Source organism: Cyprinus carpio, chromosome B2 (genome assembly GCF_018340385.1).
Source record: "Cyprinus carpio isolate SPL01 chromosome B2, ASM1834038v1, whole genome shotgun sequence".
Classification (NCBI taxonomy): domain Eukaryota; kingdom Metazoa; phylum Chordata; class Actinopteri; order Cypriniformes; family Cyprinidae; genus Cyprinus; species Cyprinus carpio.
The window spans coordinates 28710430-28733203 of record NC_056598.1 but is presented as its reverse complement, the minus strand read 5'-3'; the positions used below and the strand labels follow the sequence as shown (position 1 = coordinate 28733203).

General features: G+C 34.4%; 2 protein-coding genes across 4 annotated transcripts in view; both read right to left on the bottom strand.

The window, feature by feature from the left end:
* plpp2a (phospholipid phosphatase 2a) overlaps nucleotides 1–3355 on the bottom strand; it is a 26617-nt gene extending 23262 nt beyond the window's left edge. Inside the window, exon 1 of the mRNA XM_042719054.1 lies at nucleotides 3084–3355. Coding sequence (XP_042574988.1) covers nucleotides 3084–3147 — 64 coding nt within the window. The 5' untranslated portion in view covers nucleotides 3148–3355. The remainder of the gene's footprint in view (nucleotides 1–3083) is intronic.
* Nucleotides 3356–6427: 3072 nt separating this feature from the next.
* Nucleotides 6428–22243, bottom strand: LOC109097626 (interleukin-6 receptor subunit beta). Of its 3 annotated transcripts, none has more exons than XM_042719051.1 (15): nucleotides 22099–22243; nucleotides 21493–21589; nucleotides 20504–20621; nucleotides 19592–19770; nucleotides 19213–19361; nucleotides 18007–18166; nucleotides 16773–16855; nucleotides 12671–12893; nucleotides 11003–11185; nucleotides 10684–10782; nucleotides 9675–9818; nucleotides 9444–9572; nucleotides 9256–9346; nucleotides 8965–9046; nucleotides 6428–7563 (listed from the first exon to the last, which is right to left on the bottom strand). In XM_042719051.1, exons 1-15 carry the CDS (start codon nucleotides 22138–22140, stop codon nucleotides 7024–7026), a joined length of 2319 nt encoding a protein of 772 aa, XP_042574985.1. In that variant the 5' UTR covers nucleotides 22141–22243; the 3' UTR covers nucleotides 6428–7023. The 3 variants fall into 3 exon arrangements, with proteins under 3 accessions (XP_042574985.1, XP_042574986.1, XP_042574987.1); XM_042719052.1 differs by having other exon boundaries at nucleotides 21493–21586; nucleotides 22099–22232; XM_042719053.1 differs by having other exon boundaries at nucleotides 20504–20618; nucleotides 22099–22219.
* Nucleotides 22244–22774: the final 531 nt, after the last annotated feature.

The following is a 22774-nucleotide window of genomic DNA, read 5'->3' as shown; positions in this document are numbered from 1 at the left end:
TCTCACTAAGCCATATCGGAATTTTACTTCTATAAATTCTGCAGCCCTACTTCAATCTAGGCATATGAGGAGGTTTTGCATTAAACTGCACACTAATTCTCCCCTTCTGCCCCATCGGCCAGTCCAGATAACCAGACACATGCACAAATATTTGCCTTCGTCTGGACAGACATGTTAATAGGGATGATTTGAGAGCAGTCCCTCTCTAGTGTTGACAGCAGAGAATAGTGTGAGACTTTGCTGAAGCTGAACTTGCACAGACCTGATTCTACAGCAAGCCATGACACGTAGTGTCACAGCACATTTACAGATGCAAACAGCACAGCAAGAATGCACTGACAAACACAAACATGGGATTCATTACATGGCCCACATTGTTTGAGTCTGTCTTTCCTGTCAGTGCACACTGTCTTCCCGTTGAAAGGTACAGGTGGGCATTACCCGTACGCCACACCCACACTGCCAGGAAATGTCATTCACATAGATATTTGCCTTGATTAGTTGTTTTAAAATAAAAGGTTTCCCAGAATTTTTAATTTCGTTTTTTTTTTTTTTTTTTTTTTTTTTTTTAAATAAAATAAAATGGTTCTGGAAAAAAAAATAAAAAACTTTTCTCCACATGGAAATTCATTTTACCACTAACTCTAACCAATAAAGACATACCTTATATGAGCTTCAAGGTTGTTCATCGGTATACGCTTTTGTTTAAGCCAACAGTCCCACATTATTTTAACTCATTTTGCAAATTAACTCAAAGATTCATGTTTAACAGTGGTATTTTTTGGGGAAAAGAAATCCTGCAAATAAATCTCCAATAAACAGAGTGCCTCAATGAGGAAATTCCCACCAGAATAAATCTTTTTATTGATTTATCAGTGTCACTGTGATCTCAACTACTTAAATATTTTCATATGTATGCACATTTTGCAATAAACATAAATTAAATTGTTTCTATACATGTGAACCCTCCCTTTAAATCAATAGTTTTATATATTTCTCTATCATTTTTAAAATGTCATCTGCAGTGCTGCATTGTAGTTCTTAACCCTCATCAAAGCTATAGTTTTGTACCTTTGTCTTTTTGTCCGTTTTTCAAGTTTTCTGCTTCATGTCAAAGTAGCAATGTTGTGATTCACCTTGTAGCTGGTAAGTTTGGTGCTTATAACTCTTTTTGCAAAGATTTTTTTTTAAAATCCCAGTTAAAAAGGATGGCAAAAATAGTTCCAGAACCGAGGTGACTGAAAAGCGAACAGGCACTTTTGCACTTTATATACAGGCAGTTCATACAAATCAAGTCTTTTTAATCATTTTGTTTGCTTTGTGTGAGGAACTGAAAACCTAACCATCTGCCATAGTTAAACCTACTGTAAGTATTCTTGCACAAATGACAGATGACAGAATCACCATTTTTGCGTGAAGTATTGATTTAACTGAAAACAGATCCAAACACACCAATCCTGGCACTGATATCAATATTTTGGGACTCATCAGTCCTCATCTGTGAGAGAGTTTGTACTGTAAATCTGACTCACACTAAGTGAACCAAGTAAAGCTGATTTACGAATGTTATTCACTCTCTGCTGAGTCATCTGGGCAGACCACAAGATGAACTGGAGCATATATGAGCTGCAGTATGTAGAAGGCATTGTTCACTTCAGCTATATTCATGCATTGATGGAGACACTCCTAAAGGTCACCATTGTTACTGTATGATTTATCCTTCAAAGGATGCAGCTGAGTGCATCAGATAATGCTGGCATGCTTAATTTCACCAGTGTAACATTACAGGTGTTATTATGTGCTGCCTCAAATAATCGTTAGTGGGAAAATATAAAACAGAATCTTCACAATAAACAGCTCAAACCAAAGCATAGAGACCACTTGAAAGATTAGAGTGTGAAAAAGTGAAAATGTCCAGATTTATAATGATTTCTATTTCTGAACTTATTATTATGAAAATGAAGAGTGCCAGTTCTTTTGTAAGACTGATTCATTCCAAATAAACACTGCAAGTGTGAACAAGCTCTGAACTTATGAAAAGCTCCATGTTGTAATGATTTTATCAGATGATAAATCTATTGATTGATGAGTCAGTGTAATACAAAGAATCTAGTTTTGATGTAAACTGAATGATTCTGCTGTGTTTCTAGGTCACTAAACAGTTAAGCGAACGTGTGGCATTGATCATGTTACTCTTGTTACTCACACAGATTTTCTTGCTTCCACTGAAGCTCAAGATGCTCTTTGGATCATCTCAAATCATGATCATCATAGTGTTAAGTTAGAAAAGGATGCGCATTTTCAATAGTGGTCTCAGACTTTTGGACTCTACTGTAGATTATTATTTTCACATACCATGGTATTAACACAGTACTGCAAGTTAAATCCAAAAAATAAAAATACAAAAACAAACACAAACAGTATTATTCAGGATGCAACTATCATAAACATTAGTGAGGAAGACACAATATTATTTTTCCATCTTTTTCCAAACACATCCTTGGTATATTTCTGTAATTTCTTCATTTGTTGCTTTGGGATGAAATACATAGCCTAGTTATCACATGATACACTTGAGAGGAATGTTATACTAAACATATAAACAGTCCAGGCATTATATTCCTCAATATTTACCTCATATATACTGTATATACCAGTCAGTGAGAGTAAATTAGAGAGATTGGATTTTCATTTAATCCAGATATTAAGACATTTATATATATATATATATATATATATATATATATATATATATATATATATATATATATATATATATATATATATATATATATAAATTATATATAATTTGTGTCATTAAATTTTTTTTTTAGAAAATGGTATGAACATTTTTCAAACATTTCTAGAACCAAAATAATTATTCAGATTTAACATGGGTTTTAAATAACATTTTATTTTAATAATGACCACTGTCACAGTCATTGCCCCAGGTTTAACGTGCTGGAATCCAGTGGAAAGTTAAAGGTGGCAGGTGAACTTTGGTGAACTCAGGATGGATTTCACAATCATCTGCTCAGATCATGTAAGGCAGAAATGCAGAATTAACAAAAGATCAGACTTACCCACGAGCACACACACGACATCCATCAGCACAATAAACAACTTGTTCTTCTTCAGCTCTGACATGATTGTGATCTGCTCTGCTCTTCTGGGCTTGATTGAAACTCAAGAGACTCGTGTGATAGTCGATGCGCGTGTTCTTCCGGGTGTCCTGTGTCACCTGTGTTAAGGTGCGCTGGTGATGTAACGCGTCCGCACTCGCGCTGCGTAATTTCACGGACGCGAGTGAACGAGACGCTTAAAGACTGAAGACTGAACCACGAACAGTTTGAAGAGACTTTACTCGCCCAGGTACACGCCCACTGCTGACGGTGTTCTCTCTCTCTCTCTCTCTCTCTCTCTCTCTCTCTCTCTCTCTCTCACACACACTCACACACACACACACACACACACACTTAAGATATAATACAAGATTAACTCGTTCAGACTAGACAAGAATTGTTACAGGCAAACACAAATGTGACAATATTTACAATATTTCTAGTGTAACTGTATCCATAAATGACAATTAATCACTTTTTAATGGCTACATCAGATGTCCGTTATAATTGTGTATGATTTATACATTTTAAATTATATAAATATAGCTATATGTTATTTCAAGAAAACTTATACTTAATTATAAGTAACTATGTAAAACAATTGTATATACAATTTTTTAAAATCAATATATTTGATTAAACGTAATAACAGTAATTCTAGTTAATCTTATCTAATAAACTATTGCAGTTTATTTAACACACTTACCTTTGTGATGGGGCAAGTTGTCACAATGAAAACTGCCATTAAAAAAAGTTTATTATAGGCTAAATGTAAACTGTGAAACAGTTATACAGTGATTCAACAGACAAAAATGGCAATTTATAATTAATAAATTGTATAAAGCAGTTAAAATGCAACTTGCCCCAAATTTTTATTTCTAAAAAAACATCAGTCCTGATAACATAATCCAGTTTTTTACTTTCATGATGCAGTCAAATTTACACTGTGTGAATGTATGTTTTATTGTCATCAAGAGTTAATACAACAGCTATAGCAATAATCCAATTATTAGTATGTATTTGTATTCGTACTCCTTTTAATATGAAGGAGAGATTTCTCACAAAAACAAAACAAAAAAAAATCCATTATTGAAATTATGATGCCCTTTTATGAACCTTTTTCCTTCTTCCCAAGGATGTTTTGTCAGGTTGTGCTATTGTTCTGTTGACATTAGGGAAGTTAAATACAGAAATACCCCAAGTTAAAAAAATCAGAATCAGAAAGACCTTTATTGCCAAGTGTGTTCACACACACAAGGAATTTGTCTTGGTGTTAGGAGCTTCTGTTACAGGAAATACAAAGAAAGTGCAGGCATACATAAAATGAGAGAATAGACAATAAATTATAAATAACAATAGTAATAAAAAAATACAGAAAAAGGAAACATGTCCATAGACAGAATTTTGTGCATTTACAGATGAAGGTTTAATGAGTTATTCACAGATGTGCAGTACTGAGGTGTGTTAAGTGTTGTTCAGGTGCGATATGGCACGTGGGGGGGAATTAATGCATTTGTTTATTAAACAAATAACAATATCATGTGCTTTATCAGAATATATACATAATGAACAGAGCCTGGAGTTTCTCAACATCACTACAGGAATGACAAATCTTGTGCTAAGCATTAATCCATTCCTTTTTTGAGCCATATTTACAGGCTGAAGAATTCCTGATGGAATGGTGGGTTGCAAGGAGCATGTTAACAGTTCACACGGTTCTGGCAGGTCAGTGTGAATATCCATCTACTGTCAACAACAGCACATTTCAACCGCAATAAATATTGCTGCACCAGCTCTGGCACATGGCCGATCTACACTCCTGTCGCCAAAGATCAACTCTCTGGAGCCGGATGTATGTGTGACACTGCCCTGGCCCGTCTCTGTCCAAACAAAGAGGGACTTTATCAGGAATTCCAGTTGCAGGAAAGATGGTCCAGCGGTGGTGAACTCTGGCCTGAAGCCACAGCATTCCCAACAAAATGTTCTGAGTGTCGAGTGTCCCTATCACTGTGCTTTCCTTTTCCGCAGAATTTATCTTCAGATACATTTCACAAAAATAAACCTTTGACATTATTTTGGGAAACCATTCCTCAAATCTTTTCATTGGGAAATGAAACAATATTTAGTTCATATCAGGTGGGTTAATGTTGTTTTTTACAGCTTTCCAGGTTATCAGTCTGTCTGATTCACAGACTAAAACAGCTCACATTCATGTGTAGGCTGACAACACAAATTGTTGTCAAAATGGACAAAATGTATGTCTTCTGATGGGATCTTGTAAAAAGGCTGGATCTAACATTTCTAGAAAGGTTCCAGTTTTGTATGAAATCTGTAGTTCTGTAGTTTGATATCCAAAACCAGTTAAAATAAAGTTCTGTCCAGAAACAGTTGTGATTGAGTTCTGTCTGATATCCAAAACCAAAATTTTAAAGTTCTGTCCAGAAACAGTTGTGATTGAGTTCTGTCTGATATCCAAAACTACCAAAAACCAGTTGTGATTGAGTTCTGTCTGATATCCAAAACTGCTAAAATTTAGTTCTGTCTGATACCTAAAACCAGTTAGGACTGAGTTCTGTCTGATATCCAAAACCAGTTAGGACTGAGTTCTGTCTGATACCTTAAACCAGTTAGGTTTGAGTTCTGTCTGATATCCAAAACCACTTAGGACTGAGTTCTGTCTGATATCCAAAACCAGTTAGGACTGAGTTCTGTCTGATATCCAAAACTGGTGAAATTTAGTTCTGTCTGATACCTAAAACCAGTTAGGATTGAGTTCTGTCTGATATCCAAAACCAGTTAGGACTGAGTTCTGTCTGATACCTTAAACCAGTTAGGACTGAGTTCTGTCTGATACCTAAAACCAGTTAGGACTGAGTTCTGTCTGATACCTAAAACCAGTTAGGACTGAGTTCTGTCTGATACCTAAAACCAGTTAGGACTGAGTTCTGTCTGATACCTTAAACCAGTTATCAGAGTTCTGTCTGATGTCCAAAACCAGTTAACACAATATTTTCTCTGATATCCAAAAAGGCCAAGATGAAACGGTACAAAGCAGAAAGCAGGAGACAGCAGGTATAATGCAAACAACAGTGCTACATCAGAAATACTCACTAATGAAAAACAAAACAAAAAATCCAGTTTTTCAGTTAAACAGATTCCAAGCTGTGTCTATGATGTAACCAGGAGAACGTGTTATCCTGTCCAGGTCTGTTTGTCCTTTTTTGTGTCAACAGAAATGGGAGGGTTTAAGACGACTAATTATGTATTAAAAAAGTAATATTAAACCAAATATCACAATATGAAAGTAACATAATATGGATACTTTTATTTTTCAAGCACCATTTGCTAATAAAAAATGAGAAAAACAATATTATGTCACAAATAAAATGGCACTGTTTGATCTCAGAAATAGGAAATATAGGCCAAGTTTCCATGCAACGAAATCCAATTTTTCCAACACAGCACATATTTTCCACTCAACTGGCAACTGGTATCAGTGGTTTATGCACAGTTGACTCTAGAGCAGAGAGGTTTTGTGAGAGAGGTGTCACATGTGGAAATGACTAGTGGTCCTCTTGTGGTGTCCTTGACCTAGATGAGATCTGACAGGAGGTGCTCAGATAAAAAGGCTGCTTGGAAAAATTTAAAGTGTCGGGGAAAAGAGCAATCGGATGCAATCTCTTGAACCAGCCCATGAAACTATTGTAAATCCAGTGCATCTATTATGATCAACTGTGGCTGTCTACACTGGACACAGTTTACAGAGTAGACAAGTTTCTGATTTTAATTGCACCGAGCTTTCTGTACCAGCCTTATGCCGTTCCAACTATCCCGTTACTGCATAAGCCTGTGTATATCTGCCAAACAGAAAGCACACAGAGATGGTGGTTGAAACGAGGGCTCATGTTTTGGTGGGCTGGAGAGAGTGGGATTGTGAAACCCCAGTCACGTAAGACCCATTGTTTACGCTGCTGGTGTCCTCTGGTAAAACCTGTAGGAAAAGCGGACACTCGTTCAGGTCGAGAGTCCTGTATGCGTCAACAGTCGTAATGACCAGCGCGTAGCTCTGGGACACGTGGATGTAGTCGCATAAATCTGCTTGTTTACTTTTGTAGGTGAAGAGCGATTCAAACAAGAGATGGTCAGATGAGGGCTGTGGGTCTTCTTTATATCCAACAGGGGTGACTTGGTCTGGTTTGGTGTAGCTCTGGTTGAGGAAATGTGTGGGGAAAGCTTGAGCTGGTGTGAGTTTGGAGTCCTGGTGTGTTACAGCAGAAGTAATGTTGTAGGTCTTGGTTTCGGTCTCATTGCTGTCTTGTGGAACAGTGTGGTAGGTGAACACCTGGACAGGGACGTAGTCTTTCTCACCATAATCCTGATAGGTTGTAGTTTGACCCACAGAGATGATAGAGTTCATGGTGGACAAGGATGGTAGCTTATGCTGTTGAACATTGAAGAGAAAACTGAATGAAACTGATACACACACACACACACACGTATGTTTCTGTGAATTGTGGGGACTTTCCATAGACTTCTATTACTTTCATACTGACCAAACGATATTTGCCATCCCCTAACCCAACCCTAAACCTACCCCTTACAGAAAACCTGTTTGCATATAAACATCATTTACTATTTTTAATAATTTATTTTCCATTGTGGGGACTGCAGGCTGGTCCCCACAATGTCAAAAATTTCTGGTTTTACTATCCTTGTGCAGACATTTGGTCATACACACACACACACACACACACACGTACATATATAACACAAAATAATCTAAATTAAATGGAATGAAATGACAATTCATAAAATGCATGAATCTTAAATATAATGAGTTATTATTATTATTATTTAATAATTGTTATTTCGATTAAAAAAACACTGGGTTTGCATTGCTTGTTTGCAGGGCTCCACAATTTGGTCAAAAATGTAATATAATCTATAAAAAAAAAAAAAAAAAAAAAAAAAAATATAATATATATATATATATATATATATATATTATATATATAGTATATATATTATTTATATATATAATATACATAAATTGCTGAAATGTATACTGCCATAAATGCATTCAATAATAATTTCCACATTAATATTATTGATAACAACAACAACATTTATAAATTGCTGAAATGTATACTGCCATAAATGCATTCATGTAATGCAAATCAGTTTGGATAAAAAAGTCTGCTAATGCATATTTTGCAAATAAATAAATATATTATAGAAATATTAATAAATAAAATATTATTTAGCAGGATTTTGCTCTGTTTGTTTGTTTTTTCATACATCACATGTCCTACACTTCATGTCATTCATGCTCTTTTCTGACACAGTATCTTTTTGGTAACCAATTACACTAACTTTAAATAAAACTTTATTACAAGAAAAATTATTTGCGGTGGTGTTAATGATGCCAACTGAGCATATATTTAAAAAATTGATAGAAATAATTCAAAATAATGCAATAAAATTTAATAAAAATAATAAAAAAATATTACAAAAAATGATTGCTTTTTTAAGCATTAAACCTGGGGATGTAAAAGTGCTAATGTTAAAGAACCACCCATAAACTGATTCGACTGACTCCACTGTCAAATTTTATGGCTTTATACTGTATATATCATTAAGCAACATCTTTGGATATTAATTTGGAAGAAACTATCCTTTCAGATATAACAACTCCCCCTGCTGGCAGCAATAGCTACAATTCAGTCACCGAAAACTGCATTATTGATTCAGTGAGGTGCAAGTACCTCTTCCTAACAGCATGTGGGTTTTAATGAATTTCACTGACACAGCTGAATAAATATAGAAATATATTTGATCTTACCTGACACGGTTTAGCATTAGACCAAACCGACAGGCTGCTTTTTGAAGGGTCTGGTACAGCTGGACACAGACACCGTTTAATCCTAAAACACAACAATAAACAGTGACCATAAAGACTGCATGTTAGTGTATGATGTCATATTAAATAAATATTGAAATACGTTTTTTTTTTTTAAATAAAAGAATGTGCATTAGTGTTTTAATATGGTATCAGTAATCCACATCCATTGAAAGAGAACCACTTTTATTAATGTTCTCCTTTAATGAGCATGGACTGTACTAGTTGTCTTACCTCACCCTCATGCATACTGGGATGATTAGAATCAGAAAACAAAGCAGAAGTGCACACAGCAGTATGGGAATCACTTGTACATCCTCAAGCCCTGACAACACACACAAACAGGTTTAAAGATAACGCTGTGTTTATATGTGCAAGAATGTTTAAAAAAAAAAATCACTCCAAATTTTCTCCATTCTTACCCACAACCACCATCTGACAGGGCCCAGTGGCGCCCCCTACTGCAGTATGAGCCATTACACAGATGTTATAGGTTCCTTCCGTCAGTCCACCGAGAGGAATCTGTTCAACATGAGCGTCTACCTTCTCACCTTCACAAACACGAGGCGTTAAACTCAAACGTGAGAGTTCTTTCATCATTTACTTGCCCCACACTGCTTTTCAACATTTTGCAAAGAAAATTTGTGTCTTACTTTTGTCTTTGCCATTTATGCTGTACAGTACAGTATAGTTCTGGATGAAGCCGTGAAGTTTCTCTAAAGGAACCGGATCCCATTTCAGAACAACACCGCTGCTGCTCGTCTTCAGCACTGTCATATTTGGGCCGACAGAGGGCACTGTAACACAGGAACACATCGATCACTGCATTAAAGGAACAGTTCACCCAAAAATTAACATTATGGCATCATTTATTCACCTTCAAGTTGTTCCAAACCTGTATGAGTTTCTTTCTTCTGTTAAACACAAAAGAGGATATTTTGAAGAATGTGGGTAACCAAAGAGCTGATGGTAGCCATTGACTTTCATAGTATTTTTGTCCATACTATGGAAATGAATGGCAACCATCAGCTGGTTACCTAAAGAAATACATACAATTTGGAATAACTTAAGGATGAGTTAATGAAGACAGAATCTTCATTTTTGGTTGAACTGTCCCTTTAAATGTTCCTTCATACTGTTTTTTATATGCCTTTATTTACAGACAGCTATAGCATATAAAGACTGAAATACTTTTTCTAAGTACAATTAAAATCTATTCTTAAAATACTTTAAACAAACAAGCAAACAAATGGCATTTAAAAAATAGGAAATCTAAGTAAAATTATTTGATTATGTTTTGTTATGCAAATGCATTTTAAAATTTAAATAAGCAATTTATGGTTGGTAATTATTTTAAAATATATTTAAAATATATTCAATATATTTAAAAATATAGATCTTCTAGGAGAAGGATGATGCTTGTTGAAATTGCTTAAAGGGATAGTTCTGCCATCATTTGACATGTAGCTATAGTATATATAGATGTACTGTAGCATGTGTGACAACTTGCCCCAGTTTCCCCTAAAGATAATGTTTCTGTATTACATTATTTTGTTACATTTTTTGAGCATGGCTTATGGCAAAAGAGCTGGTGAATACTACTGCAATACTACCACACCGTCAGTTCCAATAAATGCTCAAATTTTCAGTGTAGTATCTGACCTCCTTCCCGTGTGAAAGCAATGACTGACATGCCACTTCCTGCCTGACGCCCATACAGACTCACGACCGACAGATTATATGGGACTTCTGGCAGAAGACCTGAAACACACACATTATTATTAAGCTAAGGCTAATATGAAAAATAAATAAATAAATAAATAATCATTACCAAAAAATATATATTTAAGATATTCAAAGACAAAGAAGACAAGAAACATATTAATGGAATCATTAACTGTAAACTTTTGTATGATGTAAATCCACAACAACAGGCCAGTAATAATGACTTTTCAATTGGAAAGAAAGTGACTTTTCAGACCTGTGACAATAAAGGTTCTTGCAGTTTCATTTATATGTTCCCAGTGCAGACTAGTTGGTACACTGTAAGGCACAGAAGTCCACTGCACCACAAAGCCTGATTGGTTCAGTGCAGCTGTCCATTCCACCATCAGTCGAGTGTCGTCCAATGGGGTGACGCTGATAGCCTGAGGGGGTGGGAGTTCTCTGGGACAGGAAAGGGGAGATAAGTTTAGGATAAATGACCGCACGGTTTCCGATAATGATGTTGTTTTTATGAAACTTTGTTTAGAATTTCCCATAAATCATCACTACTTCATTAAACAACCAAAAGATAGTTGCTTTGTGTTTTTTGTAGAAGGATGTTAATCTTCCGACCTGCCTGATGAAGTTTTGCAGAATAATGGAGAGACAAAAGAAGGAAGTAAACAACACAACACAACAAAATAAGACTTTACTGGAAGTACAGATGGGCTGTATATATTATTTGCAATAAATCAACGGAAAAATGCTTATTATTAAATAAATCAGGGAATTAAATACTTGAAAGGTGATTATTTTCTTTTGATCATTTTCTATTCTATTCTATTCTATTCTACTCTATTCTATTCTATTCTATATTTTGAGATTGTAATATTTTTCCTCTTTAAGTACAGTAAATATATCCAATCTTAAAATACTATAAATAAATAAATAAACAAACAAATAAGTAGCACTTAAAAATGAGGAAATCTAAGGAAAATATTTTGATTATGTTTTGTCATGTTAATATATTTTAAAATCTCAAGAAGCGATATATTTTAGGTAATTATTTTTATACAATTAAATATATTTATTTAGATAGAAATTTAATGAAATTGCTTAAGGGGATAGTTCTGCCATCATTTATTCAAAAATTATTTTGATACCTTTTAAAACATGCTTATTCTCATTTGATTATACTTTTTCTTTTTATGTTTGCTCAGAATAACAAAACTAATAAATAACATTTAATAATTTATCTATAATACAATATATAATATAATATAATATAATTGCATCAAGACTGGGGTCGACTGATTATCGGTGCCGATATTAAGCATGTCTATGGTTACTAGTATCGGTCATTTTCAAAACCGATTTGCCATTAAAATAATTTAAAAGTATTTAAAGAAAGTTTTTGTCAGAGCCCTTGTTATTCATAACATTATTTGAATTTTTACACCAGACATATATATCGGTACAAAATATCGGTATTCAGTCCACTTATCTGTAATCATTGGTATTGGCATAGGCCCTGATAAACATACCGGTCGACTCCTAATCAAGATTCAAGACTAGGGATGTAACGATTATCCAAGAGCCGGATGAAAATCGATTCAAATATGTGAAGATTCAAATCGGTTGATACTAAACAATCGTGATTCATTTATGGGTAGGAGTTTATATGAATGTATGTCAGAGGTGTATTTAAAAGGACACATTTAATTTATAATTTGTCTTGAATCTCATAAAAAAAAAAAAAAAAAAAGTGAATCGAATCAAATCGTGAAATCAAAATCGTGAATCGAATCTTGAGTTGAGAGAATCATTACATCCCTATTGATGACCAACCTGGACCAGCTAGAAACTATCTCAAAAGTTGTAATTAGCTGCACATTAATTGCACTGAAAATCCTAAACACACTGAAGCATCTCTTCAGTGATTTACCTGCATGCGTATGTGCAGGTATGGTGATGTGAGCTGGAGGAGAAGTCCCAGCAGAGTTTGTCGCTGTCAGGCTGCAGTGACAGGGATCATCAGAGACGGTGAGGATACAGGAGCGTCTGGATGCGTCTATAGAGCCACAGGTCCACTGCGATGAATCCTGATCACTGCGACAGGTTGCAGAGTAACTGAGCACTACACCATTGACCTCAGGCCAGGACACAGGCTAAAACAAACACACAAAACCAAAAGATATTAGATGTTATGAATGATTAGTCATGTTTTAATGCAGGCCAGTGGAGAAAGATGCTAACTGCAGTCAGATGGTGTAGTTACAAGATCGACCAGGATAACCAGACAAACCTTGACTCCTTAATCATAGCTAGACTTTTGTGTCATATTAATTAAATAATGATTCATTATTTAATATTAATATTATATTATAATATTAAATATTATATAATTATTTAAAATTATTCTGCATTATATTTTTTGGAAAGTTACAAAAAATCGAATCTCAGTGGGTGCTTTAGGTATATAATTGAGACTTTTTGAAAGAAAGAAAGATGCAGCAAACAATTTTTAAAATTATATATATATATATATATATATATATATATATATATATATATATATATATATATATATATATATATATATAAATCTTTAAAAATGAAAAAAAAAAAAAAAAAACTACAGGTATATATATAATTTGTGACCAGTCTTCATAAACAGAATGAAAAGTACATTTGTAATATATTTTTTTAAATTAATTTCATTAAACGTATTTAATTAAAATGTTATCTGTAACAGTGCTTAAAATTTTGTTTATGTGATCCACTAATAATCCACATTATAAATAGTTATTTTAACATCACATAATGAAAATGTAATGTAATGTTCAGTAAATATAAAGTAAGAAAATGATAAATAAAGAAACTGATTATGAATCAGTGTTATTTTAGGATTGAGATACTATTATAGCTTTTATTAATATTTTGAATTAGTTTTTGTTTTATATTTTTCATTCTGATTATACCTTTAGTCAAAGTTTTAGTAGTTTTTTTGTGTGTGTTTTTGTCATTTGTATATTTAAAAAAAATGTCTATATAGTTCATTTTTATTTTAGTTTGAGTTATTTTAGTACAAGTTAAACTAAATTAAAATGAGAAATGTTGCCTTAGGCAACTAGTTGAAATAAAAAAAACATTTTTTAATTTTATTGTATTTCTTTCAGCGTTTAGTTTGAAGTATCAGAAATGTTTTGTATGGTTTTAGTTAAGTTAATAATAGCCCTGTTATGCATAAATATATATAAAGCAATAAACTTGCATGATAGTAATTGGCACATGCTTAGTTGCTGGTTCTGTGTTCATTTCCTGTTCCAGATGTTCCCCTGTGATGGGATGGTTAATATCACCTCACACCCAACACATTAATAACAGCAGCTGTATGCCTGGAATCATTCTGAGGTTATTATCCTTTCAAATGTTATTGTATGCATTGAAAGACTGGAGACAAAACAGTTTTTTAAATCCTATTAAGTTTAACTGAAGCCACAGGTAAATATTAATTATTCCATCAGACTAAACAAGAAAGTGAGCGGACAGACCAGCCATCATACATCTGGTTAGTTTCTCTTTTATGATTGTGTTAAGTGTGTGTTTGTGCAGTAAATCTAACCCACATTAAAAGCACAAACTCAGGTACTGAGTGCTGAGTGTTCAATACATCACACCTGTACTCAAACACATGATATAGTATCAGTTGTGAAAGGAAGTTGCACAACATCCAGATACCAATCAGCTTAGTGCACAGCTTAAAATAAATCAGCCTTCTGGCAAAAATACATTTCAAATGTATAGTAAATATAAGCAAACAGCATCGCTTAAGGAAATATATATATTTTTAAACTTTTAAAAAAAAGCCAAAATATATTACAAAATGTACTTTGAAGGACAAAAAATATATATATTTCCAATCTTTATTTTTTTAATTAATCATTACATATATGGGAATGTATGAATAAATTAATATATAAATAAAGTCTGTCCTTTAAGTACATTTAAAATGTCCAATCTCCAAATACATTTGACAGACAGACAGACAGATAGATAGACAGATAGAGAGACAGATAGATATATAGACAGACAGACAGACAGACAGACAGACAGACAGACAGACAGACAGACAGACAGACAGATAGATAGATAGATATAGACAGACAGACAGACAGACAGATAGATACTGTAGATAGATAGAGAGATAGATATAGACAGACAGACAGACAGATAGACAGGTAGATAGACAGACAGACAGATAGACAGACAGACAGACAGACAGACAGATAGATAGATAGACAGACAGACAGACAGACAGACAGACAGACAGAGAGACAGACAGACAGACAGATAGATAGATAGATAGATAGATAGATAGATAGATAGATAGATAGATAGACAGATATAGACACAGACAGACAGACAGACAGATAGATAGACAGACAGACAGACAGATAGATACAGACACACACACACAGACAGACAGACAGATAGATATACAGACAGACAGACAGACAGACAGACAGACAGACAGATAGATAGATAGATAGACAGACAGAAATATAGACAGACAGAGAGACAGACAGACAGATAGATAGATATAGATAGATAAATATAGACAGACAGAGAGACAGACAGACAGATAGATAGATATAGATAGATAAATATAGACAGACAGAGAGACAGACAGACAGACAGACAGAGATAGATAGATAGATAGATAGGTAGATAAATATAGACAGACAGACAGACAGACAGACAGACAGATAAACAGGGTGATAGATAGATAGATAGATAGATAGATAGATAGATAGATAGATAGATAGATAGATAGACGATAGACAGACAGACAGACAGACAGACAGACAGACAGATAGATAGATAGATAGATAGATAGATAGATAGATAGATAGATAGACAGATCCTGACACTGACATTCTTCAGAATGTTTTCCTTTATGTCCCACAGAAGAAGGAAAGTCATACAGGTGAATGAGGGTAAAGGATGACAGAACTGTCATTTTTGGGTACACTATCCCTTTAAAAACATGTCAGATGTGCAGATGGTTTAATCAGTAAATCAGGTGCTAAATGTGCTACATTCAGGTGGTTGATAAGTGTGGAGTGGGTGGGGAGGCAGGATGTGGTCGTGCTGTTTGTCAGATTTAAGCTGACTGAGGAAAATCTCAAAGAGTGTTATTAAAACAGGAAGCGCCTGGAGCCACAAGCCTAAAAAAAAATCTTTAATGTCTGTGACGGATGTGTTTACATGTCTATGTTCATCTTTTTGCTTTGTTTTTGTTCGTATAGCAGGTGGAAACTTACATTAAACATTAATTAAATATTGATGGTCAAGTCATTGTATAGTTTTAATATATTTTCCAGTGAATACACTCTGACTGTGCCATCTCAAAGAAAAGAAAAGTCACAAATTAGATCACTTTGACATGAAAGTGAAAGTGACGTGACATACAGCCAAGTATGGTGACCCATACCCTAATTCGTGCTCTGCATTTAACCCATCCAAAGTGCTCACACACACACAGCAGTGAACACACAAACACACAGCAGTGAACACACACACACCCGGAGCAGTGGCCAGCCATTTATGCTGCGGCGCCCGGGGAGCAGTTGGGGGTTCGGTGCCTTGCTCAAGGGCACCTCAGTCGTGGTATTGCCGGCCCGAGACTCAAACCCACAACCTTAGGGTTAGGAGTCAAACTCTCTAACCACTAGGCCACTACTTCCCCTTACGACATCTCAATAACATTAAATACAAATGCTTCTCCTATGAAAAAATCCCCAGTGAAATAGACCATGCTCAAACTTGGCAAGATGACAAAGTCTGGGATAAAATTCTCAATTCAATGAATTTTACGTGAGTCATCTTAATATTAAGCTGAACCAATATAACAGAACTACGAAGGCTGCAGTTGGCATAAAGAGATTCCTGTTTTTCTGTTGGCTCCAGTCGTTCTACCATCCTATGAATCACATCCTCATTGTGCATATTTGGAAACAGTTTTCTAAAGAACATAAGCAGACCTTCCAGAGCAGGGTGAGGCTTCTCCTTCCAGCTTCTTCAGCAGGTTGGATGAGTCTCCAGAGCTGAGGAGCTGCAGACGGAGCTGAGGAAAGATCAATCCAGACTCATATTCCTCCATACAGCTGTATTTAACAACACTAACAAACTCAATCACTCAAACTGATCATAAAAAGAAGTGATTGTAGAGTACTTCAAATACCATTTCTGTACTTGCAGAAATTATAATATTAATACAATTAAAAAAGTACTTAAAGAGTACACTTTCATGACTCACTACTCACACAGTACTGTTTCTTGACACACTTAAGTACACTTTTAAAAACTGCACTTTACTTAAAAGTACATCTTAAATAATTGTTTTAATACTCTTTTGGCATGCTTTAAAGGACACGTTTTGATGTGTTAACTACCATACTGCAGCGCATGTGAAGAATTTGATACTAAAGTTATTATACTTTTTAAATTTAAATGCACGACATACAAGTTTAACTAAAAATAACATTAAAGTGTATTGTAGTATATACAAATATATATTAAATTGTAATATATTTTTACTTTAATTGTAAACAATATATATATATATATATATATATATATATATATATATATGCAATTAAGTGCCCGAAAACATTAAATTCGTACACATTTAAGTATATTCTTTTAAAGTATATTATTTCCATAGAGTACTCTTTTTAAAAGTATGTTAATGTAAACTTATTTTTCACAAAAAAAAAAAAAAACTGACATATGATTGGACCAAATATAAAATTATACCATCAAACCTAACTGTATAATTATAATTAAAGATACATATTTTAGAACTACTAAACTGCAAAAAATAAAAAACTATGTATATGTACTTAAATGCATGTATATTTTAGTTTACCATAAATACTTGTCAGTTAATTTGACAATACGCTTTAACCATATTTCAAAGACAGTACAATAATAAAATTACACATAGAGATGTACTTAAGTGAGTCAAAAATGCACTTTTAGGTTAAACTAATAACATGTAATATACATTTAAATTGTAATATATTTTTACTTTAATTGTAAACAATATGCAATTATGTGTCTGGAAAGATCACATTAAGTTCACTCTTAAGCATATGATTTTCGTAATAATTACTCTTTTTGAAAGTATGATTTGTATTGCTTTGACTAATTGTCTGTTTGGTGGCATGTGGCAAGAGTTTTAAGAGTTCAAGGAGAATAATGTCAAAGTCTCACCTTTCTCTGCTGTGGTTGTGTCTAAAGATGTCCATGAGCTCCAGTGAGCGTGCGCTCGTCTGTCCTGAGCTCTCAGTCTCACCGTATACTTGGATCCTGGGTGCAAGTCACACAGTTCCAGTGTCTCCTTGGAAAAGGCTTGTATAGTCTGGGATCGGGTCTACAGGATCATAAGAGAGAGTTTCATTAATGGTCTAATCTTGTATATGGTCCAACTAAATATCAGTTTTATATCAACTAAAGTTCACACAAACATACTTTTAAAAAGAGTACTCTATGGAATTATCAAATACTTTGTAAGAATGTAGGTTTTCATAAACTTAACTGCAAGTTATTTACAACTAAATTAAACTGTATTATACAGTTACTTTTTTGACACTTAAGTAGGACTTTAGTACATCTTAACGTTTCCTAATTACTTCCAATATGGTAAAGTGTATTTCCAAATGTACTGACAAATATTTATGGTAAATAAAATATATTTGTGTTTTACGTAATTTGTATTCAAAGATGCCAGTTAAATAGACCTATATTTTTAATCACACATTTGTAATGATGAAGTTTAGTACAGTTTAAATGTAAATTCAAATGTAACTTAAAAATTTTAATAACTCACTACAGTTAAACTAACTCACTACAGTAACTATTCAAGTAGTTTAGTGTGTTTAATGTGTTTTAGTATGTTAGTCAACACATCCAAATAAAGCATGACAAAAGATTATTAAAACAATGATTTAAAAGGTACTTTAAAGTAACACTTTTTGATACTTTTTAAAAGTGTACGTAAGTATGTCATGAACGTGTACTCTTTTAAATACACTTAAGTGGCTTTTTATTTCAATAATTTTATAATATCTGAAAGTACAGCTTTTTTAAATGCTTCTCAAGACTTGAAATACAAGTACACTATGAATGCACATTTAGTGCAATTAAGTGCACTTCTTTTTTTTAAAAAGAGAAGCTTCTGTCATTGTCTACTTTCTTTCTTCTGTGGAAGACAAAAGGAGATGTTTTGTCTAAATGACTCATGCACTGCAATCGGTAACAAGTCAAACAACAGCTTTGTGTGCAAAAAAAGACAAAAATATGTCACAATCATAAGTTTAAGTTTGGAAAGACATGATGTTGAGTAAATGAGGACAGGATCTAGATTTTTAGGTGAACTCTCTCTTATAGCTCTTATATTTTAGTCATATATGTATAAACCTGGTTGTGTGTCGTGTACTCCATTTGGAGCAGTATGTAGACTTTTTCATTCTTGGGAAAGCTCTCAACCATTCTCCAGGTCACCTGCAAACACCCAGACCTTCCTTCTAATGGCCTGAGATATGTTATCTGTGGAGGACGAAGTTTCACTGCAGTAAAAATAGAAAACATACTGAGAATATAGACATACTGAGAAGAAAAGACACTTTATTAACAGGTTGTTTTCTGCCGTAAGGAATGAAATGCCTTTGGTGTAATGGACACAGGTGCAAAGCATGATGAATAATGACATTAAACATTACAATAGATGGAAATAATGCTGATAAGCATTTTTCGAGGTTTACAGTACATCAATGTTGTTTCGGGATGTGCAGTATACCTGCACTGACCCCACTGAAGAAGTACGGTGGTGAGCGTATGGATCCGGTGCGTGTGGACGCCAGCACATCCGCACAGAAACAGTGTAACGCTGAATCGATGGGCTGAACGGAGCAGTCAGAGCCACTGGTATTACAGGAACCCACCGAGATGAAGCTGTGTTTGCTTTCACAAGAGGTTCTGTGCAGAATAACACAGGAATATCTCACTCACTTACATGCTTGCAAATAAAATTAATGGTGTTTTAAAGATCCCACAAACCAAAACACTCTGAAGAACCTATAATGCAACATCTGCAAAAAAGTATATAGCAAATAAAGAACACCGTATAGCGAATAAAGCTGCTTCAAAAACCATTGCAATGAGTCAATATGAAATCAGAACTTGTGCTTGGCGATTTAAACCACCTGTTGCTTTTATCTGTTCTCTGTCTACTCAAAACTATACTGAAGGATTGGTAAGTACTTTCAAATCAAGAAAACAGGTTAGTTAATAAGTAGACTAATAAAAAGATCAGTTTGTAAATCCCCTAAAATGAAAAAAGAAAAAAAAATTGTTAACTGATGTATATGTAAATGAATTTCAAATGAAAAACCAATTCAAATGTAAAGTGACTTCCCAGTGTGTGACACCCGGGTTTATGGGCTTTAATGTTTCCTGAAACATCAATGTTTAGTAGTTATCAGTTTCACTGATCGGTACAAATTTGCAGATTGGTTGACTATAGTCACGCCAATCAAAGCCACTGCAAGCGTAAGCATTTGAAGAGATGTCTACCACTAACACTAAAACACAAGAAACCTATAGAATCAAATCTGTAATCGATAGATATAAATATAAATCTATATATAAATCTATAGATAGATAGATAGATAGATACTGGATGGTTTTATTAGTGTGAAATGTAGCTTACTTGTTAACCTGAAGCCTGTAGCTGCTGATGTTCAGGTGGTGGCCGGTTGTTTCCCAGTAACAGGTGATGTTGGTGTACTGCATGATCACACACTGGGTGACTGACAGTGCTGCTGCTGCTGTGGAGACGGTTGTGACATGCAGATAGAAAAAGTCTAAGAGAGTTTCTGAACACAAACACAAGCCTCACTGCTTATTCAAATTGCATAACATAACAACTTACATGTGACCAGCCTGCCATTTTTTTTTAAATATACTTGACATGAGAACATGGTTTAAAATCACAATCATTCAGTTAAAATCTTTATTATATTATCAAGCATTTGGGTAATAATGATTAGCCCTCTGTGTGACAGCCAGCCCCAGTCTGTCCTATACAGCCTGATTCATCAGTGATTAGCAGCAGTCTGTGAGTGAACTGAAAAACAGCCAGCTGTATGGATCAGATTTCAGAGAAAGAAACAATCCAGTGCCAGGAATCATACAGAAACTCTCAACAGGACACATGAATGATGTCACATCCACAACATGAATTGAAGGAAGTATTTATGCTGTGTTTAATTTTTACAGCGTTTTTACAATAGTGCACAATATTGCGCTGTTGTTTTGGGTAGAGATCACTAAGAACTGAGTGAAAACTTCTCATTACTTACAGTATAATATGGGTGAGAACTGAGTCACAGTTTTCTTTTTCTACGGAGTTCAGCCAAATGCAAATTGCAAAAATGCAAAAATGACTTTGTATAAAAAATAATATTCTAGAAAAATTCTAACAGGAAAAAATTCAGAGGCAACAAAACTCAAAAAGGCTGAGATGAGAACCTATTCATTCACTTACTACAGGGACTGTCCGGTTAAAAGTCTCAAGCACAATAAAGATAGTTTACCCCTCAGACCTGTCGATCGAGCCCAGATCTTTAACTGCTACATACAGCTTTGATAAAACCAAGACAAGAAAAAAGTGCGTTTACATTCATCATAACCACTTACCTGAGTCCAGGACTCTGTTCAGTACACACATCCAGAGGAGAAGTCTAGCTTGAGGCAGCTTCATTTGGCACAACTCTGGCTTGAAGCCTGTCAGCTGCTGAGAAAGTGAAGTCAGGATGTTTTAGCTGAAATATTCACAAATCAAGTCACCACAGGATCACAGCCAAACTCTTGCGCAATGTTCCACATTACAGGGCTTCCCAAGCAAGCACATTGTATCCAAACCTTACCGGACGAAGTGTATTTTTAGAGTATATATATATATATATATATATATATATATATATATATATATATATATATATATATATATATAAAAACACACTAATAAATAATTTAAAATAGGCAAATAAATAATAGGCTAATATTTAGACACCAGTAGCGCAATAAAGCCTAAAAACACTACTTTTTACAAAGCACTTTTTGGACAGTTTAGTCATAAACATAAGTTCGTTTCTACCTTTTCTATTCACTACGTCAGAACAGATTCTAAACACACATCTGGCATGAATGAAAACGCAAATGAAGCAAACTAAATGGCTATTATGGTGGATTATCCAAAGCGAAAGCGCAACCGCGTAAAGCCAACATGAAGTCGTGCTGTACCTGTGCGGATAAAGTTGCAGAGAGCTGAAATCTGTCCAACATGTACAGCCTTTAAGTGTCCGGAGATGCTGAAGACATAATGATGGTAGGGGATCTGATGTGATGATCCGACCTGTTTCTACATCACGCGCTCATCCAACAACGGACATGCGCAGTTATGCGTAAAAGCGGCGCGCGTGGTGCACTCCGTTTGAAGTACATATCAAGTTGGCTTGAAAAAGCTTACTGATATTCTATTTAAGCTTCTTCTTCTTCTTCTTATTATTATTATTCTTAGACTAAATTTCTGAACGCTCTCTCCCTCCTAGAGCTTTCAAGATAAAACCACCAAATTTAGCCCAGCTCTTCAGACTGTTCTGACTCTGGTTGCTATATATTTTCAGACTGATCAGACTTACGGTTTTCTTAAAACTGCAGATAAAAATCATAAAAATCCCATAGATTTACATTGACGGAATGTTCAAATGAGCCAAGACTATTCAAACTCCTACTGTTAAAATTAAAATCTAAACACACTGCAGCCCATTAGACTCAATCAAACTTCCCTTCTATGTACTATTTCCAACCCATTTAAACTCATTTAAGCTTCTTATCTATCTATCTATCTATCTATCTATCTATGTTAGTAACATGCTGGTAACATGTTGATAATGCTAAAACATGTTAGCAACATGCT

Excerpts from the sequence above, each read along its gene's own strand:
- LOC109097626 (XM_042719051.1), bottom strand. The coding sequence starts at position 22,140 with ATGTTGGACAGATTTCAGCTCTCTGCAACTTTATCCGCACAG. Across the intron at positions 11,186-12,670 it reads ACCTGCACATACGCATGCAG|AACTCCCACCCCCTCAGGCT; the intron begins GTAAATCACTGA and ends CCTGTCCCAGAG. Across the intron at positions 9,573-9,674 it reads CATAAATGGCAAAGACAAAA|GTGAGAAGGTAGACGCTCAT; the intron begins GTAAGACACAAA and ends GTGTTTGTGAAG.